The 21314-nt window shown below is 33.6% G+C and overlaps 4 protein-coding genes across 6 annotated transcripts; 2 read left to right on the top strand and 2 right to left on the bottom strand.

Moving 5' to 3' along the window:
• Positions 1-1204: 1204 nt before the first annotated feature.
• LOC115883744 (rasGEF domain-containing serine/threonine-protein kinase X-like) lies at positions 1205-1852 on the bottom strand. Its single transcript, XM_030902153.1, has one exon. The coding sequence runs from the start codon at positions 1850-1852 to the stop codon at positions 1205-1207; it is 648 nt and encodes a 215-aa protein (XP_030758013.1).
• A 7235-nt stretch (positions 1853-9087) lies between these two features.
• Positions 9088-11903, top strand: LOC115883719. Of its 3 annotated transcripts, none has more exons than XM_030902121.1 (3): positions 9088-9981; positions 10094-10315; positions 11016-11903. In XM_030902121.1, the coding sequence occupies exons 1-3, from the start codon at positions 9665-9667 to the stop codon at positions 11017-11019; spliced, it is 543 nt and encodes a 180-aa protein (XP_030757981.1). In that variant the 5' UTR covers positions 9088-9664; the 3' UTR covers positions 11020-11903. The 3 variants fall into 3 exon arrangements, with proteins under 3 accessions (XP_030757981.1, XP_030757980.1, XP_030757979.1); XM_030902120.1 differs by having other exon boundaries at positions 10380-11903; XM_030902119.1 differs by adding an exon at positions 10380-10928 and having other exon boundaries at positions 9088-10315.
• LOC115883742 lies at positions 11441-13824 on the bottom strand. The gene is made up of 2 exons (XM_030902152.1): positions 13790-13824; positions 11441-12660 (listed from the first exon to the last, which is right to left on the bottom strand). The coding sequence occupies exon 2, from the start codon at positions 12545-12547 to the stop codon at positions 11441-11443; it is 1107 nt and encodes a 368-aa protein (XP_030758012.1). The 5' UTR covers positions 12548-12660; positions 13790-13824.
• A 2865-nt stretch (positions 13825-16689) lies between these two features.
• Positions 16690-17837, top strand: LOC115883720 (putative nuclease HARBI1). Its single transcript, XM_030902122.1, has 2 exons — positions 16690-16769; positions 16822-17837. The coding sequence occupies exon 2, from the start codon at positions 16847-16849 to the stop codon at positions 17507-17509; it is 663 nt and encodes a 220-aa protein (XP_030757982.1). The 5' UTR covers positions 16690-16769; positions 16822-16846; the 3' UTR covers positions 17510-17837.
• Positions 17838-21314: the final 3477 nt, after the last annotated feature.

Below are 21314 nucleotides of genomic sequence, written 5' to 3'. Positions count from 1 at the left end.
CGTCTATCTTTTTGAATGTTATTAGGATCGAAATTAAAATTTAAAAGTGTATAGTCTTTATCTGAATTTGAGCTAAACGGTTCTATATTTAGATCTGATAAATCTATAGATTTTTCCATGGCGTTTGTATTCGCAATTGACGTGTAAAATTCACCGTGTGCGTTTACCTTTACTAATGCGTTTGGTAACCTAACTTTTTCTTTTTCGTTAGAATATAAAATTGCGTCAGTGTTTTTTAAACTGCACGAGAGCTTAAATATTTGTTCGGTTCTAGCTGGTATTTTAATGCTATTATGTTTTATTGAATTTTCAAAGGATATTTCTTGTTTTAATTTATTATTATCAACTTTATGTAAAGGGATTGTTTTAAAATTTGTAATTAATTCTTTAGACTTTAAATCTATAACACACTCGTAATGTTCCAGAAAATCCAAACCTAATATACCATTAAAATCGATATCGAGATTATGGACATATACTTTATGGGGATCATCAGGAACAAAAGGAATGAGCGTGGATTTATTTATTGGAATTTTTTCGTTAGTTATGCCTTGGATAGTTACATTTTCGGGATAACAATTTGGAAATTTATTTACAGTATGTTCTTTAAATATTGATATTCCAGCACCAGTGTCAATTAAAAGTTTATAAGTATTTGTTATGTCGTTTATATAAAAAAGATTCTGAGGGTTTACTGTATATAATTTATTTAAATGAATTGTTGATCGGGAAAGTCCACATTCGGGTTCATGTTGTCTAAATTCAGGGATTGGATTTGGGTTTCTAATTGGGATATTTCTTCTTGGAATGTGTTGATCGGAGGGTCTAGGTTGTGAGGCAATTCGAGAAAATCCTCATAATTATCAGTATTTTGAAAATTATTAGGAAATTCTTCGGGAATTTCGACTTGGTTTTGATAATTGTTGTACGAGGTGTCGTTAAAATTATAAGGACAGTAGTTAACGTAATCGTCATAATTAATATGATGTGTTCTGTTTTGATTATTATTAAAATTTCTATTTTGAAAATTCTGATTAAAATTTCTATTTTGAGAATTTTGATTAAAATTTCTGTTCGGGATATTTGTTTGATTTTCATTATTGTGAGAAACTTGAGTTATGGTTTGAGGTCTAGGCTGAAAATTCATAGAGGTATTTCTTTGAAAATTAGCTGAATTATTTTGATTCATGCCAGGATGGTTTGGTCAATTTTGTTGAAAAGAATTTGTATTAGGCCTTGAAAAATTTGAATTTAAATTTTGGTTAATATTAGGTCTATAAGAATTATTGTTATTTCTACATTGGTTAGAACTATGACCAATGCGATTACAAACAGAACATTTCACATTGTTAGGAATATTTCTTAAAGGTTGGATAGGTTTAGGATTATTACTCGATTTTTGATTTTCAAGGTATGAGAGTTGTAACTCTCTTCTGATTCTATTTTGAGCTTCTACAAGAGATGTCGGATTACTAGCACGAATTAATTGTCCTAGTCTAGGTTCTAAACCAGTTAACAAAGTGTTTAAAGCCATTGTTTCTATTAAAATTGTTTGTGCATCCTTTTCATCTTTGTTTAATCCAGATTTTTGAATACTTGAATGTAATTTCGCGTTTAATGCTTGTAGACGATTGAAAAATGTTAAAGGAGACTCTCCAGATAGTTGCTTAAGGCGTTTGAGGTCTTGTATAAGAGATGTGAAATCTCTTGAATCGCCAAAATGCAAATTTAATAATTGTTTAATGTCAGGGTAGGTTTGTGGGTCTCTGGAACTCACAAGTTGTGCTGCCCTACCTCTAAGCTTATTTTTGATATGAATAACAAGAAATATTTTTTGTTGCGATGTTGCCATTCTATACGCACAATCGCACGCGTTCAAAAAGTTTGTTAAAAATATTTGGTCACCATCAAATTCTGGGACTATAGAGAAAATTTCCGATAATTTATAAGGTTCTACTTCAAATGTTTTTACGCTAGTATTGTTATTTGAATGGTTTTCAACTTAGATAAAATTTAAAAAAATAGAAAGTAATTTAATTTAAATTTGGTAAAAGTAGAAAGTAGTGAGTTAAAATTGAAAATTAAATTGTTTCGAAAATTATTTTTTTATATAAGTTTATAAAAATAAAATTATATTATTAAGAATTTTTTTTAGATACTTTCGTTGTACTAAAATATAGAGAAACGCTATATTTTATTAAGATAAAATAATTTTCTGCGATTAATATATAAAATACTTAGAAAATCGAACAGTTTCTTGGAATATTGTAATATAATATAGAATGTAAAAGCGAGACAATTCTTTTACTTACATGTATTGTTTCAACTTCACGTGGGCGTCGTGTTCTCGTACCAGTTACCAGGGGCTTCACCAGGTGTTCCTTCCGTAGCTGTACCAGTTAGACTTGATTTTCGAATTTCTTTTGATTGTAGGTTCTTTCCTTCGTTGAGGGATGAGGATCCGCCGCTATCAGTTAGAATTTTTCGTGTTCTGACAACGTTGACGAATCCTACCGACTGCGCCAGATGTTATATCATCAAATTCGAAGTACACTTTTTAAAAAAACTTTATTAAACTTAATTACAAAATTATTGGTATTTAAAAATGTTATTTAAAATATAATTAATATAAAAATAATCAAAAATTAAACTGACAGAGTGTCGTTCTGCACTCGATAAAAATTAATATAAAACTCTCTTTTTCCAATACATGATTTCCTATTAAATATAGAAATAGTCGCTGAGGTTGCTCCAGTACTATTCCGTTAGAAATGCTAATGTTGCTGGTTGACTGACCGCTCGGACTTGGCGTCGATGGCTGGCGTCATGCGGGGTTCAGTGGCCAACTTATATAACATTATAGAAACTAGAAACGAAAATAAATGATGGAAAATAAAAATGAGCAAACGGGAGCCTAAAGCCCCAATTTGCAGCCTAACAGTTTGAAGAGTTTTTACATTGTATTTGATTTTTGGGATTTTGTCTCTTAACTGTAGCGGGATACCTTCGTATTTTAAACAGTTTTCTTCAAATTGGGAGTGAAGTTCGTTAACCGCTGGGACGTTTTCGTCCTAGGCGAGAAGAGTTGTCACGGTTTCTCGTTTGTCTTCAGCGCTTTCCTCTACAACTTCCTGCATGGCGGAATGCGGTTCTTTGTATGGTGCCACTTCTTCTTTTAAGGCTTGTAACTCTGCTTGGGAAAATACTTTTCTATTAAGAACTGATCTTATTTGGCCTGACAGTTGTTGAGATGTTTTTGGGTTGTGGGGGTAAGTATCGTTCCATATCCTAACTATTTGCGTCCTGTAATCTGTCATTTCGTTTTCGTTTTTCGTAGCAATAAAGTATGCACGTTCGAGATTGATATTATCTTCTCTTGACCAGCGCATACGCCTGTTTCGTGTTTGTCGGCCATTAGCGGGGCTTCCTGTATGGTTGCCCAAGCTATCGGTTCGATTTTGATTTTCAAGTCCATCTTCAGGCCGGGCTTTTCCGGTTCGGAGGTGAGCGTCGCCCGTCTCACTCGTTCCTCCTAGGGGCTGGGACTGTCCGCTTACAGGTGCTGCCCCCGCACCTTCAGCTTCCGAGGCTCGTTGTACTCTTCTCATTTTCAAAAGGTAAGTGCATTTTATACCTTCTGCCAGGTAGTATTTAGCCGCTCCTAACATGGAGTACAGACGCTATCGGACTACCGCTCCTTACATGGAGATCCGTCGTGTCCTATTATAATGTGTTGGTTAGTTACGGTCCACCCCGGGTATTTGATTTCCCCGATACCACCCATATCTGGAAGCCATTCCCCTATCCGCCACCTGGGGAGGCGCCTGGGAGAAGTCCAACACTACCCCTCCTGCAAGCAGGTTCCAGGTCTGAACCGAACTCCACCAACTTGTCCATTTAAAATACATTGTAGTCAATATTTGACAATTTTGAGAGGTTTTGACGGCAATGGATCTTGATAAAAAAAATTTGCCATTCATGTTCAGCTGAACCATACATTGAACTTCCTGCTGTCCATTTGTACTACCATCAAGTCCAGAAATTAGGCTTTTTGCAAAAAGTATCAAAAATTTATATTGAATGTTATTACTTGAAATTTAAAAAAACATGACATTATTATAGTTATTATAATAAGTACAATTAGTTTTATTGGAATTTATATTAAAATCTAGTATAATTTACTTTAAATACAATTAAAATTTTTATTACTAATTAAATTCCCATTTATTATAATGTAACATAAAAGGTTTCAATTTTTAGTGCATTTTATTATAATGCATAATAATAATGACTATAAAATTTAACATAATTTACCCTTAAAACAATTAGAATTTATCATACTATTTAAACCTGTTTATTAAAATATAAAACAAAATGTTGTAAATCTTAGTGCATTTTCAAATTACGGATAATTTAAAGTCTAATAAAATATAACATAATTTACTTTAAACAATAATAAAATTGATAATAGTAGTTAAAACCTTTTTTATTGAAACATAAACAAATTGTTTTACTGTTTAAATTATTTTTTAATAATTTCTAAAGAAATGTTTTTACAAAAATTATTGTAATTTTTAAATAATGTGTTTTTTAATAACAAGTTACCTTAACGCTATTATAAAATGTTTTATATTTTACAGTAATTGATTATATCTGGTTATTATGTGGCATTATACTGGGTAATCGTCCTATAGAGTATTAGAATTTCTCTTAAATCATATTATTTTTTTAATAACAATTATTATACACTTTTCTCCGTATACAAAAAAGTAATTTAACGTATCCAACATGCCAATAAAAAAAATCTCACAAAATGGCGTATCTACATATTTTCCAAAAAAAAAACACAAAAACTAAGAAAAAAAACAGGTGTCAAATAACGAAACAAGGTAACAACGTATAAATGCCTCATAACCTCAGAATTTCCTATCTGTTCTCTCACAGGTATAAAAACTACAATAGGTTTAATACAGGTAATTTTTTATTTTCCCTTCTCCTGAAAAATGTATTAATTGCGAGTTACGTCAGTATGTGGGATAGGGGACGATTTGCCTCAAAACTGGCCGAAAAAAGAGTTCAGAGTGTAGGTTCACTTTTGAAAGTAATTGATTCCAAAAATTTAAATAAAAGCGACAAAGAACTAATAGAGATAGCAAAAACAGTCGATGTTTCTGTAAGCGGGAACAAAAAATTATGTATATAGAAAAGTCTACAAGGACTCAATGGGAAAACAGAAACAGGTATGCACAGAGGGCTGGTCGAATAATGGCATCCAAATTTAAATCGGTTTATAGAACAAATAAAAGCAGACCATTTTTAATTTAGTGACGACAAAAGCAATGTTATGGGGTACGTCTCACGAACACGTTGCAGTTGAAGGAATGGGTTTTTTAGAAAAATGTCTTATGAATTATCTCGTAGTTGGCTTCTGTAACACAAATCTCTTCGCGGAAGCCAACTACGAAATTTGTTTACGTGCACAATTTTTATTGTTGGATCATATCTTCGTTTGTCATATATTTTTGTCGCATATCTTCGTTTGTTCATATATTTTTTCCTAGGTTTCGCTTCCTGGTTCCTTACCGTACTGATGAAGCCTGAAGGCAGTAACATCAGTGTTACACGCCCCCAACCGGGGTCTCTCACCTACACACTAGTGAGGTGTGTGGCTGTGTGAGTGTGTGAGTGTGCGTGTCTGCACTGGTGTATACGGTTGCGAGGCTGAGCCGTTTAATCTTTTTCTTCTTTTTTATACATTTCTTCTTTTTTATAGATTTTTTTTATACATTCATTTATATATATATATATATATATATATATATATATATATATATATATATATATATATATATATATATATATATATTTTACAATTACTGTAAAATATAAAACATTTTATAATAGCGTTAAGGTAACTTGTTATTAAAAAACACATTATTTAAAAATTACAATAATTTTTGTAAAAACATTTCTTTAGTTCAACAGTAAAACAATTTGTTTATGTTTCAATAAAAAAGGTTTTAACTACTATTATCAATTTTATTATTGTTTAAAGTAAATTATGTTATATTTTATTAGACTTTAAATTATCCGTAATTTGAAAATGCACTAAGATTTACAACATTTTGTTTTATATTTTAATAAACAGGTTTAAATAGTATGATAAATTCTAATTGTTTTAAGGGTAAATTATGTTAAATTTTATAGTCATTATTATTATGCATTATAATAAAATGCACTAAAAATTGAAACCTTTTATGTTACATTATAATAAATGGGAATTTAATTAGTAATAAAAATTTTAATTGTATTTAAAGTAAATTATACTAGATTTTAATATAAATTCCAATAAAACTAATTGTACTTATTATAATAACTATAATAATGTCATGTTTTTTTAAATTTCAAGTAATAACATTCAATATAAATTTTTGATACTTTTTGCAAAAAAGCCTAATTTCTGGACTTGATGGTAGTACAAATGGACAGCAGGAAGTTCAATGTATGGTTCAGCTGAACATGAATGGCAAATTTTTTTTATCAAGATCCATTGCCGTCAAAACCTCTCAAAATTGTCAAATATTGACTACAATGTATTTTAAATGGACAAGTTGGTGGAGTTCGGTTCAGACCTGGAACCTGCTTGCAGGAGAGGTAGTGTTGGACTTCTCCCAGGCGCCTCCCAGGTGGCGGATAGGGGAATGGCTTCCAGATATGGGTGGTATCGGGGAAATCAAATACCCGGGGTGGACCGTAACTAACCAACACATTATAATAGGACACGACGGATCTCCATGTAAGGAGCGGTAGTCCGATAGCGTCTGTACTCCATGTTAGGAGCGGCTAAATACTACCTGGCAGAAGGTATAAAATGCGCTTACCATTTTAAAATGAGAAGAGTACAACGAGCCTCGGAAGCTGAAGGTGCGGGGGCAGCACCTGCAAGCGGACAGTCCCAGCCCCTAGGAGGAACGAGTGAGACGGGCGACGCTCACCTCCGAACCGGAAAAGCCCGGCCTGAAGATGGACTTGAAAATCAAAATCGAACCGATAGCTTGGGCAACCATACAGGAAGCCCCGCTAATGGACGACAAACACGAAACAGGCGTATGCGCTGGTCAAGAGAAGATAATATCAATCTCATACGTGCATACTTTACTGCCACGAAAAACGAAAACGAAATGACAGGTTACAGGACGCAAATAGTTAGGATATGGAACGATACAATCCACAACCCAAAAACATCTCAACAACTGTCAGGCCAAATAAGATCAGTTCTTAATAGAAAAGTATTTTCCCAAGCAGAGTTACAAGCCTTAAAAGAAGAAGTGGCACCACACAAATAACCGCATTCCGCCATACAGGAAGTTGTAGAGGAAAGTGCTGAAACAAACGAGAAACCGTGACAACTCTTCTCACCGAGGACGAAAACGTCCCAGCGGTTAACGAACTTCACTCCCAATTTGAAGAAAACTGTTTAAAATACGAAGGTATCCCGCTACAGTTAAGAGACAAAATCCCAAAAATCAAATACAATGTAAAACTCTTCAAACTGTTAGACTGGTTAACAATATACTTGCTCAGAAGCTTCCCTCTAGCTCAAACCTAGAGGAAACCTGCCACCTAATTTACAGTGCCGCAATAACTGTTTGTAATGCAACAGGATGTAGTACCTCCCAGAGAATATCACGAGAGATCAAGACAGATAGCAACCCACCGTGGAAAAGAAGACTGGAATCAAAAATAATGAAATTAAGGGAAGTGATAGGGCCAATTAACTCTTATACCCAAAATCCTGCTGGCTCTAGCGTTAGATTAAGGCATAGAGTTAACAACATAGCCAAAGCAAACGATCTTAATATCAATGAACAGAACCTAAGAACGCTCCTTGAGAACCTCAAACAAAAAATTTCCGCCTTGGGGGCTAGACTAAGAAGATACAACAAAAGGGTTAAGCGATACAAACAAAACCGTGATTTCCAACTGAACCAGAAACTCTTCTACCGCAACCTTGCAACAGATTCCCACAACAGCAAGGAAAACCCCAGAGAAGGCGCATATGATGGAATATCGGAGTGAAATATGGTCTCAGGAAGAAAATCATAATAAGGATGCCTATTGGCTGAGAAACGAAGAACAGAGAAACCAAGGTATACCGGAAATGGAAAGAATATTAGTAACGGCAGAGTTGGTGAGAAAAGCTCTTACAAGGTTGAGCAACTGGAAGACCCCAGGGAATGATAAGATCCAAGCATACTGGTGGAAAAACGTTAAAAAAAGTCATGTTTTTTTTAAATTTCATTCAATATAAATTGTTGGTACTTTTTGCAAAAAGCCTAATTTCTGGACTTGATGGTAGTACAAATGGACAGCAGGAAGTTCAATGTATGGTTCAGCTGAACATGAATGGCAAATTTTTTTTATCAAGATCCATTGCCGTCAAAACCTCTCAAAATTGTCTAATATTGACTACAATGTATTTCAAATGGACCAGTTGGTGGAGTTCGGGTTAATTACGATTTGATCTTACTTCTATCCAGGTGGTGTGGAATGGTCTGTATAACAGCCCAAAAATGATTATTGTAAGGTGTTCCAATTTAGATTGAAACCATTAAACCAATATGTTATGCGTAAAACCTTTGTCTATTGTTGTAGACGCTAGAACGCGGTAAACTATTGAAAATTAATTCTTTATATTTTTAAACAAAGGCTGCCAAGAGTCTTAATTTATCCTTCACAAGCGCATAATTTGCCATATTAAACGAAGGTAAAATACTATAATATAATATATTACAATCTAATTAAAAAATAAACATACTTGTGAATATTTGTCAATAACTTTTTGTTTTTAGTTCTCAAAAGTATTGAACATAAAAAAAAAACATTTTCTTTGGTTGTCATAACAAAACACTCTTTTTTTTAATTATCGAAAACACAGAAACAGATTACCTCTGGTAACAAAACAAATTGTGTATAGATTAGTCCAAGAAACTTAGGTGGCTGGTAGGTACATGGTGCAAAAAAATGCGTGCAAGCTGATTTTTTATGGGGAGTAGCGGGAGGTTGACAGAGTATAAAACCGCGGAGAACACACTCCTCATCCTTGTGCGTTGCTTGTAATACAGGGTGATGCTACATATTCGATGCTGTATGGGGATCTCGTAAACCGCGATAGATACAGGGTCGGTTAAATGGGCGCAAAGTTGGACATTTTGATGCTTAACAAAATGTCGTTTTGAAAGTTGAGTATTTTCGAGTGATTCCGGAGTTATCCGAGAAAACCCGAAATTTGGTTATTTTTATTTTATTTTTTTCTGGCGTTATTTGACAAGATAGCCAGAAACTAAAAACATATTTTCATTGCCACTTTTATGTACCTACAGAACGGCATTGTCAGGTTTGCGATCTGACGTTTCGTCTTCCGTCCACCATCATCAAGTTTATTTTTCTTATGGTCGCCATATTGTTTTGTAATTTACTGTGCAATAGGCATCTCTGATTAAGATCGCAGCGCCGCCTACGGTGACAGTTGACATATAGCTATGGGCCATTATTCTTTGTTTACATTTTGTTTATGCACGTGTTTTAGCTTGGAAGTGTGATATTTTTGTGGTTTGTTTTGCGAATTTTAATTATTGTTCAGGGACACTAACAAAAATCCAATATGAGGCTGAGTATCATGGAGTTCATGAACTATGTAGGTGGGTCTGAGCATTCCAAATGTGTGGTGGAAGGTGAAAATGTGCTAAATGCAGGACATCTTATATTGGCCGGAAAAATTGAGGAATCTTCTTGTTCTGACTATATAGATGTATATGGATTATGTTTGCAGTCAAGTGTATTAGATTCCAATCCCCATGAAATAACAGGAAAATTGTCACTTTCCAAATCCATTAAAATTTCCAGTATGTTATGTTCATGTAAAGCTGGAAACAGCGGAAAATGCAAACATGTTTCAGCTTTCCTTATTAGATGTATAAGGTGAGTTTTGAAGTCCCAATTATTTCCATGCAGATATGATTTTAATTAACATACTACCTACGTAGAAATACCAAACTGCATAATATTCTTAACATCCGTTTCTTTTTTTTAGACAAGATGTGGAACATTGGGTTCTATTTCCCAAACTGAAAAAAAAATGTGTATGGGCTATTCAAAAAAACCTTACCAAGGAAAAATATCGGCCTGTATCTGTGGATGAAATGCCATGTTTTGAAAATAAAGGTATATATAAAAGCCAGCTTGATGTAAATCCCGATGATATAGTCAATTTTTTTTGTAATAAATTGCCTGCCTCAGCAATTGCTAAGCACATGTAAGTTTATCAATGATGGATTTTTAAAAATTACTTAATTTGATTTGATTTTTTTAATTTGTAGGAAAGGTCGAAGAGAAGAGTGCTCTACAGATGTTTGTACAAATTTGGAAAAAAACTGACAATTATTGTGTTAGTTACATAGAGGCTATTTTGAATGTGGCTTGCCAGTCACCCACTATGCTGTACTTGACATCAATTGACATACAAGTCGGAAAAGATTGCTGTGCACAAATAGTGTCCACTTTGTGTAATGATGATATAGAGGAAGCCATACATTCTCCACAACGTTCAGTGGATTGGGAAAAAAAAAGGAAATATCGTATTACTGGGAGTCGCTGCTACGAAATTTACACCTATTCAAAGGATGATTGGGAAACTAAATCAATAAAATATTTCAACCCCATCCAAATTAATAACAAATATATAAAACATGGCTTGAAATATGACAGTTCAGCACGAGACATTTTTGTCAAGATATCAGGAATGACTGTTGTGGAATGTGGCTTAGTTATTTCTTCCGCCAACAGGTGGTTGGGATATTCCCCTGATGGTATAATATTTTTCAAGGATAATCCACTTTATCTCCTTGAGATAAAGTGTATTTTCGAAGGTATAAATATTGGTACACATTAATAATTTTATTCCTACATTTTGAAACTTTCTATATACTCAAATAAACACTTATTTTTCGTTCTAGGTAAAACTAAGACGATTCTTGAAGCCATCAAGAGTGCAAAATATGTGGTCGAAGAAAATGGTCAATACCATCTTAAAAAGAAGCACAAGTATTACGGCTAAGTGTAGATGGGGATGGCAGTGTTGAATTTGCCCAAAACATATTTTGTGTTATATGCTTCTTTTGATGATAGTGTGTTAATAATGGAGGTTGATTTTGATTACGAATTTGTTTGTGACATGTTAATAAATGTAAAACATAAATATTTTGAAAAAATGATACACAACTGTTGTACATAAATAATATTTATTACTGGTATAAAATATAATGATATGTATGTAGTACGTTTCTATATACAAATTAAATAAAATAAGGTTAACAGTAAATTTAAGATTTTTATGTCTCTATGTACTATGTATCTATGTATGTGTAAGTAGTACAAATCCTCATTCTGATAAAAATCTGGTGTCTGCTAAAATTGGTGAAGATAAATTTGTTATTGCAGAAATTATTATGAATATATCTTCAACCATTGGAACTAGAGCCCAATTTAATTTACCACTAAGAATTTTGAAAATCTTTAATCGTTGATTCGAACGTTCGATGTGAACCCTAGCAGATGCTATTTTGGCATTCAAAATTGATTCTTCTGAAGAAAGTTGTGATTTATGTCGCAAGAAAGGTGGCCTAATTAGTTTTACTTTGTATAAATTACAAATGTCATCTATAACAAACCCTTTGTCAACCATAATTGCATCTCTGTTAGGATTCAATAATGATATTAAATTGCTTTCTTCAAATATTACCTTATCAGAAGCTCTTCCCCCATATGGTTTACTGATATATGTTATAAGCCCACCAGGTGAAACTCCTGTCATAAATTTGACAGTTATGTTAGATTTATATTGTGAATAAAACCTGATTCTCCAGCATAAACACTTTGGCGACTGCACAAAAATTTCTGTACAATCTAATATCACCCTAAAATCCTGAAATTCCTTGAAACAAATTGGCATGTTCTTAGTGATTTGAGTTGTTGAAGGAAAAACAATTAATGGTTTTAAAACTTTTGAAAGGAGTGGCATCATTTCATAGATATTGGTTTTGGCCAAATCTGGAGTAATTCCAAATAGTGAGCCCAATGTTACGTATGTCAAACTGGTTTTAAATTTAGTCAATAGCAACATGATCCTTTGTCTAATACTTAATCTACGCACACGCTTGTCCTTATGATATTTTTCAAATATCTCAACTATAGAATCAAAAATTGCAAAGTTATTTATGCCAGTAAAGTTTCTCAATTTTTCATCACTAGTTATGAGTTCATAAAGAGTTAAAACTTTTGGTGTATTCACTTGAACTGCACTATCTCTGCTGCTAGGTCCTGGAGGTACAACTTCTACTGTGTTTTGAGAATCAACCGGAGCTAATACATCCTCTGCAGATTTTCTTTCTTGTGGATCTTCAACATTATCATCATCGTCACATAAAGGAAACACATTAGTTGCCTCATTATTGGTTGCACTGGCCTCATTAAGCATATGTGCTTCCATTTGCCTGGTTCTACGAATTCTGGAAGATGGTCCAGCAGCAGCATCATGTGAAATTTTTGGTAAATTTTTTGAAGGAACAGTCTTAGGCTTCAATGTCCTACGTTTAACTCTTTCTGAAATTAAAAAATATATATAATTAGGACACCGATTTATAGGAGGGTGAAAATGGTAAGATATTGGTTCTGTTGCTTGTCGGAGAATCAGATAATGCAACCAAAAGTTTTAATGTATCAAGTATGTATCGAGCAATATATTTTCTTAGAAATAGCTTGCCAACTTGCTTACCATGCTATTTTAAATTAAATATTCTTCAATACTTATAAAAACTTTTGGTTTAATTCATTTCTTACGGAGGTCTCGACATAGGAGTTCTACCTAACTTTCTGAAGGAAATCACTTTCATCAAAATGTAAAGAACATACTCTCATGTGAATAGATGGGTTTTTTCTAATTTTCCACAAACGAATCCACATCTGTCTTCTATCCACAAGCTCCTTATTTCCTAACTTTGTTTCTACAACAACACGTTCTTTTCCTGCTTTTGGAAACGTGTGAAAGCTTAATTCAGGGTTTCTCTTTACCCAGGATGAACACTGGGGAACACAACAATAATGATTCATATTTCAATAATAATTAAACTTCCGCAAAAGAAACAAAAACGATATGAGAATCGTGAATAGCTCTTCTAAACAATGCAAAAGACGACAAATGTCAAATTTAATGGCCCATAGCTTTCTTATGGAAGCCCTTTCTTATTTGAAGTTCAATAAAACACAAAGTTTACTTAATTAGGATGAGTTGCATAGAGGCCACTAGCTTTTTAATTTTAACAGCCGGGTGGTCGGGGTTCAAAGATATTAATAAAAGGGCGCCACGAGATTATACTCTATGAACTCGGCATAAAAGATGTTACTATTAAGTAGACTTCAACACTAACCTCGAACTGTTGAGTGTAACTACCATGAACTTCAAATATACTATAATTACTTGAACTTAAGTGACTCTAACTTAACTATGAGACTAGACTGTAAATAATACTACTAAAAATATTTAAGCAATTTATTAAAATATCAAAAAGTTTATATTTAAAGAAATGAAATTGAAGTTAAATGAAATGTAAAGTTAAATGAAATTTAAATCAATGAGTACTAAACCTATGACGTCAAACCCCCTTATCTAACTTAATACTAGATACTAACAGGGTGGTTTACATAAAGCAAATCTAAATCAAAACAGTCTTACTCTAATCGATGTACAATCTTGAAACAACTCGGAAGTTCCTCCGGCTGAGCTACGGTGTATAGCTACAGGGTGGCTACGGCGGTGCACAGCAGCTCGGTGTACTGTCACTGGAGCCCACGGATTTCAGCAGACGTACGGATGCCGGCCAGGTGTAGGACTTCAAAAGGTGAACATAAAAACCCTAAATAATATTGGTTGTCTTAGAATAGAGCCTCAATTATAGAACAAGAACTAGCACAACGTGTAGGAGTTAATAAAGGTAATAAAGAAGGACTAATTAAATCTGAACTTTACCTCAACGAGGGTTTATGGACTGTTCTGTGCTACGGTCTGGATCGGTCTTCTTGCTCTACAATTACGAACAACCAAATAAGATTTAAGAAAGATAACACTCAACTAATCTTTCTACACCACGTGGGCGTGGAAAAGTCGAAAACCAGTCAACAATACGAATAAAAATCAGTTGAGCATTGACTTAGACTAGGCAGAAGAATTATAGCATACCTTGGAACTGTTCGGGGACTTCTTGGGCACGTGGAATCGGAATATCGGTCGGAAAAATTTGGCTATTTAATTCCTTACGGAAATTGGTCGGTGGTCCATACAAATCAACAAAATCCAACCACGTCTCTAACCAAATGTGTTTCGGAAGCCTTAATCCTTCTCTAGGAAGACCTGTTAACTACCAACAGGAAATGCTTCACGAAACGGCAGCCAGTTCTTCACGACGACACTCTTCAGTCGGTGGATACACAAGAAGTCATGCAAGGATTCGATTTCCTTCACAAAATCAGATTTCAACTGGAAATCTCCCTCCAGGATATAGATAGAGAACTATATATCTCGACTAGTCCAACTCACAAAAAGGCATAAATAAAAAACGACGTTCTAGAATATTTTTCATTGTCATATTTCATATCCGGTCAATGAACGAACTTATTCACAAATTCCCACCATTAAATGAACGAATTGCACACTGCGATCCAACCAATTTAACTACGAAATTTTATCTGATAATTATAAAATTTCAATAACCAAAACAAAGGATAAATAAATCCAAAAACACCTGATTTGATCTGACAGTGACAAGGGACAAGTGATGACCAAAGATTTAGAGAGATGGACAAAAATTCTAATGCTGGGCGGCATCCAGTAACAATATTCTGTGGCTCTATAGCGCGGTGTATATCGGGTTGCATAATGGTAAAATTTAAATAAAATAATATTTAACAATAAAATTATAGTAAACATGATGCAAAAATAATAGCTATTTGCGATATTTTATGAGCTAGCACACAGAGGTCGTTGCGAGGAAATTTGACTGTTACAGAGGGCGTATCGCTTATGCCGAATTGGCTATAGTAATTCTTTTCATATGCATGCCAACTGGCAACGTAAGAGAACGATGAAATTGAGCTGAAAATATTGAAAAGATAATTTTTGGTCGAAATACGAACATTATACTGCAGCGCTGAAATGAGAAAATCCAGTTAAAATGAATAATTAGGTACTCTTTTTGGCACTACAAAATGTCTGTATTTCGACGAAAAATTACCTTTAAAATTTTCAGATTAAATTCATCATTCTCTTACGTGGCCTGTTGGTATGCATGTGAAAAGAATTACCATTGCACACTAAATTACATATATATACACAATACGAAAACAATATAGCACCCATAAGAAAAATAAACTTGATGATGGTGGACGGAACACGAAACGTCGGATCACAAATCTGACAATGCCGTTGTGTAAGTAACTTAAAAGTGGCAAGGAAAATGTGCTTTTAGTTTTTGGCTATCTTGCCAAATAATGCCAGAAAAAAATAAATTCAAAATAACCAAATTTCGGGTTTTCTCGGATAACTCCGGAACCACTCGGAATTTCTCAACCTTTAAAACGGCATTTTGTTAAGCCTCAAAATGCCCAACTTTGTTCCCATTTAAACGATCCTGTATCTATTACGGTTTGGCGAGATCCCCATACAACCTCGAATTTGTAGCACCCTGTATTGCAAGTAACGCACAAGGGTGACGAGTGTGATCTCCGCGGTTTTATACTCAATGACCCCCCCCCCCTACTCACTATAAAAAATTCAGCTTGCCCGCATTTTTTTTGACCGATGATATCTTTCCTGGACTACATGGGCTCAAATTAAATTTAATTTGACAATAATGTAAAACTGCACAAATAAAAGGAAAACAAAAACCTAACTAAATGGACTAGGCCAAATCAACTAAAATGTAACTAAACTGGCTTACCTAGTCGGGTCTAGGGCCATCTGATCTGAACATGAATTGAGTCACTAATTTTCGTACTGGTATGGCGTTCAGTACGTTTAGCCCACAGGTCATAAGCACCTTAATATGACAACTAACATAAATAAATGTTATTATTATATAACATGGTAGAATACCTTAGTGTAACATATTTTCTTTCGTCATTTATTATTATATATAATAGCAGGTCGAAATAAGGCAGATCAGATACAAAAATCAAATCTGTTTCTGTTCTTGTTGCAATTCTATACGACTTAGGCCCGGTTGTACCAACGAAGTTCACCGACAGATCAATTGTGAACGACGATCAAAGCAAAAAATGCGTTGTACCAAGCCTGAACGCCGTTCAAATTGCCCGGTCAACTGAACGGTGACATTAGGCGGTTCAAGCGTCGTTCAGGGGTAGACATAACCTTATTATTTGACATATTCCGCTTTTCGTTGTTTTGATTATCGTTTTGTTATTGTTCTTAAGATTTTTCGTAATGGATCCTTTATTAGGTGAATAACTGACGACGAAGACTTTTTAGAATTAGTGAGACAACATGAACGGCTAAGGAGACCACAAACAGTACGATTTCGACCAAACAATTTCGAAAAATGGAATGACGTGGATTTTTAAAAAATATTTCGACTTGCTAAACCTATTGTGAATTATTTAATAGAGGAAATTTCCGGTTTAATTGCATCTAAAACAAACAAGTAAGTTTAATTATGTATATTTACTGTATCTTATTTAAGCTTTTATTTTTAGAAATCATGCTTTAACACCAGCTGACATGGTATTTATCACATTACGGTTCTTAGCAACAGGATGTTTTCTACAAAGTGTTGGTGATATCAGTGGTGTAGACAAGTCTACTACGAGCCGCGTGATTACAAAAGTAACTAGAGCTATAGCATCTTTAAGCAAGGACTTTATTAAAATGCCAATGGGAGTGGAAGATAGAAATTCAAAGGCACAAGGATTTTATAATATTTGTCGCTTTCCAAGATGCATAGGAGCAGTTGATTGTACGCATGTGAAGATACAATCTCCTGGAGGGGCAAATGCAGAGAATTACCGCAATAGGAAAGGATTTTTTTCATTTAATGTCCAAGCAATTTGTGACAGCGATTTGAAAATATCTAACATTGTGTGTAGATGGCCTGGTTCTACACATGATTCAATGATTTTTAGAAATTCTAGAGTAAAGGCTGAGTTTGAAAATGGAGTATATGGAAATAATTTATTACTAGGGGACAGTGGGTATGGAGTAAAACCATACCTAATAACCCCTTTGGCGAATCCAACAACGAGGGCTGAAAACTTATTTAACGAAGCTCAGATAAGAACAAGAAACCCAATAGAAAGGTGTTTTGGTGTACTAAAAAGAAGATTTCCTATATTAGCGACAGGAATCCGTTTAAATGTTGATAAAGTAGAAGCAATAGAAGTTTAGTGGTGTCATTTTACAGATCCAACACCATTAGTAACTGATGAAATTGAAGCGGAAATAAACATTGGAAATAATATAGGAGAACATGTTCCAAATGACTTGGGTGGTATAAATAATAGTGTTAGATATAGTTTAATTAATGAATATTTTGAATCACTGTAAATATGTTATTTTACGATATAGAATATATTGCTGAGTATTAGTTATTTACATCTAGAACTAATTATTTATGTCTAGAAAATGTTTCAATATTATTTTACTAAAACATTCTTAAAATGTCTTAATGTTTTAAAGTCAAAATAACTTGTTAATTAATTAAATTGTGATTATAATTACCATAAAATAAATTACCATTACATACTCTTGTATATATTTTGATTTATGTATATAATATTTTTTATTGTATGTATAGGATTATTTTTATATTTTTGATAATTCTGATTATAAGTAGATAATTAAATAACAATAATTAATACATTATATTAAATTAATACAATTCAGTATACTTGTTGTTTGTACTAGATATGTAATATGTAAAAGAAATAAAACAATATAATATGTATGCATATTTTCAAAATTCATATATATTGTGTGTTAAGTGTTTATATAATATTTTTTAATAATTATATATTTACAGAGTATTTATTGGTCAATTATTTTTTTTATTAGTTCCTTGCTAAATTTTAAAAATTGAATTCTCTCATCATGCTCCCTTTCTTGCTGCCTCATAAAGACTTCATGCTTTTCTTGCATTTGAGACATTTTTAAATTGTGCTGCTCTAGGACACATACCCACCAATCAATAAAACAAACTTTTAAAAGCATTTACGCCAACTTATATAAAAACTCCAAAAGTTACTGTGAAATTCAATACCAACATAAGAAACTAAATATTGATCGACGTTCTACTGAACGCGAGTTGGTGCAACGCAATCCAAGTTCAACTTTGACCAACAGATCAGTTGAACTCTCGTTCAATTTATTTTGGTACAACCGGGCCATAGTATGATTGTCGAATCCAATTGTTTCCATTTTTTAAAAAACAAAAGCTACTTTTTGCGTTTCATTTATAAAAATTTCTTCAATGTTTCCAAAGACCGGTTCATAGTTATTTTCAATAGATATTAGCAGAACATTTTCTTTTTCTTGTAAGTTATGCCACAATGTGTAAGAGAAGATGCTACATGAATGTTATTTAGGAAACTATATCTAGTTAAAGTTTAAAATATTATTCAAATTGTTGTTATTGATGTTAGGTAACATCTTTGATATACCGATTTGATTGTTTTCTTTGAATCCCTTATTAAGAATAAATATTTCACAAAGTTTTAGTTCATATTTTAAAGATAAGGTTTTACAAATATTGTCACGGCCCATTTTGTGGGTTATGACTAGAGGCATAGCGGAATGAAACAGATGATTTAATTTTAACACTTTTAATTAATTTACGAATAACACAATTCTTTAATACTAATTATACATATGTACTTACATTAATTTATGGACGAACATCATCACTGACTCGGTAGTGTCAGGGCTTCGAACATCAATGCCGGAATCTCGACCGCGACCCTACCGAACATCAATTCTCGACTATCGACTGTCTGACTGTTTTACTGTCTCCCAACAGGTGACCATTTTGTATTTATTGGTTCGTTACGTCGAATCATCGAATCAGCATTATTGGTCTATTGGCGCGATGACCACGTCAGTGCTGATTTGATGATTTTATAAATTCGTAATATTGAAAGGAAATATTTTTCGCAATTGCCGATTATGCTTATAACTTTGATTTTTAAAACTTTACTTTTGTTGCGTACATGCCAATGAACTTTAAATATTTTATATTTCCTTTCAATCGAATTATTAATTTACGAAATATATTTAAGTTATTTTATATATCCAATAATTACATTCTTGACAATATTAACTCGAGAGCTTACGACATTTGCATTCGACTTTAGCTCTCTATGTTTGGAGATTCTGCACCATTACATCAGGTAAGTGCAATAAAAAGTGAAATTTAAAAAAATAAAGCTTATGATGCTTTAAAATTAACTCTTTTAAATGATTTATTACCTGCAGGTTTGTATGAACACTTGTAGCAATAGCAACAATTTCCCTTAGGTAACAGAATAGTTTCCAGTATATATTATTTTTTGGAATAATAGTGGAGATCGGGGCAAGTTGGCGAAGTAAAATACAAAAGGCTCCAAAACACGAACTAACGGGTTTAAAAAAAAAAGATCCCATTTCATCTGTTAGTACATTTATTCAGGTACATCATAAAATATAAAAAACAAAATAAAAGTGTACTCTTGAAAAAATATAAAGAAACAAACAAAAACGTGCATTTTCGTCAACTTGCCCCAGTACCGGGGTAAGATGAGGAGCCTATAGGGGCAAGATGACGATTATAAGCAGGTATATGTGCCATCTTTTTCATAGACTGTGCACGACTCGTGCCACCAACTCTCGCACGTGTTACATTGAATCCAGTCTTCTGTAGGAGGCTCAGTATAGGATTCCTGGCAGCCAGGACAAAAAATGTCATTACTTTTCTTTGTTGGGTGTTGAGGTGATGACAGAAGCCCTTTGTTTAATTCTTTTGGTAGTTTTTAAGGGACGTGCATATTTGGGAAAGGGTTTCATTTCAAGTAGCGTTACTCGACTATCAACATTAGAGATTGTTTGACTGGAGCTGGATGAACTTATAGTACCAATGTGCTTCATTGTTTTTTGCAGATTTTTTTGCTGTAGGACTGAAGGTCCAGGAAGGGACAAATTCATTGACCTTGCCGTCTGTTTTTTTTGGAACGCAATGGGGGTTCAGCATCTGGTGTTTCATAGTTTGTATTCTTTGCAGAATCCATTTTATTCAATCCTGAGGGGCCTGGGAGAAATGAAATTAACAAGCTTTTCTGCTTCTAATTAACAATGCTCTAATACTCAGGTCAGTGAGGTAAGTCACAAACTGAGCTTCCTGAGCATCAGAAAACGTTCTTCTGAATCTCCCACGACTAAGAGGAATTGGTTCGTTGTTATTTTGCTTTTTTATATAACGTCTTAATGTTGCTTCCGGGATTCCATGCTCAATACTGGCAGCTTTAACTGACTTATGGTCGTGCAAAATAGAGTGCAACGCGGCAATTAGCATGTCTTCTGACCAAAAGCGTCTATCTGTACAGTGTTATAAGTTCTCACCATCTAAAGACATCAAAAAATGAATTTAACTAATTTTATACACAGTGGGGCAAGTTGACGAATTCGTCATTTTGCCTCCGTCAACTTGCCCCAGGAAATATTTTTTAGGAAACAGCAAAAATTAAATTATTAATTAAGTTAAATTAGGTTGTATCTTACCTTCTAATATTTAAAATGTTCACAATAATCAAGATTAACTATGAAAGGGGCTTCTATTTTTCTTTAAACCTGCGAAATTGCTTATTTTATGGAGCTGGATGTTTACATCTAACAGGTGTGAAAAGCGGTTATGATTATTTAAACCCGATTCAAAAATGATAGCTCCATCTATATGTAACCCGACGTATTATACACCTAAAGGAATTTATAGAAAAATAAATGGGATTTTTAGGATCTACAGTTTTCTTTAAATCGGTACTTCGTCATCTTGCCCCGTTCGTCATCATGCCCCGACCTCCCCTATCGCCTAAAATTATGCCCAGATACCTACAAAAGCATGACATTTCAGTCGCCGATAATCTTATTTGTCTGGTCCTGATGTTATCGAAAGATATTAATGGCGGTTTATTTTTAGACTCTGTACCAAAGTTAAAATATTTCAATT

This window comes from Sitophilus oryzae, unplaced genomic scaffold (genome assembly GCF_002938485.1).
Source record: "Sitophilus oryzae breed Bouriz unplaced genomic scaffold, Soryzae_2.0 scaffold_1977_pilon_pilon, whole genome shotgun sequence".
Taxonomy (NCBI): domain Eukaryota; kingdom Metazoa; phylum Arthropoda; class Insecta; order Coleoptera; family Curculionidae; genus Sitophilus; species Sitophilus oryzae.
Note: the sequence above shows the minus strand (reverse complement) of the source record. Positions and strands in the feature narration are given on the sequence as shown.

What these genes read in the sequence shown, in the direction of transcription:
- LOC115883744 (XM_030902153.1), bottom strand. Translation starts at nt 1,852, where the DNA reads ATGGCAACATCGCAACAAAAAATATTTCTTGTTATTCATATCAAAAAT.
- LOC115883719 (XM_030902119.1), top strand. Translation starts at nt 10,409, where the DNA reads ATGTTTGTACAAATTTGGAAAAAAACTGACAATTATTGTGTTAGTTAC. An exon ending in GATAAAGTGTATTTTCGAAG is followed by an intron (nt 10,929 to 11,015) that starts GTATAAATATTG and finishes TTTTCGTTCTAG; the next exon opens with GTAAAACTAAGACGATTCTT.
- LOC115883742 (XM_030902152.1), bottom strand. Translation starts at nt 12,547, where the DNA reads ATGGAAGCACATATGCTTAATGAGGCCAGTGCAACCAATAATGAGGCA.
- LOC115883720 (XM_030902122.1), top strand. Translation starts at nt 16,847, where the DNA reads ATGGTATTTATCACATTACGGTTCTTAGCAACAGGATGTTTTCTACAA.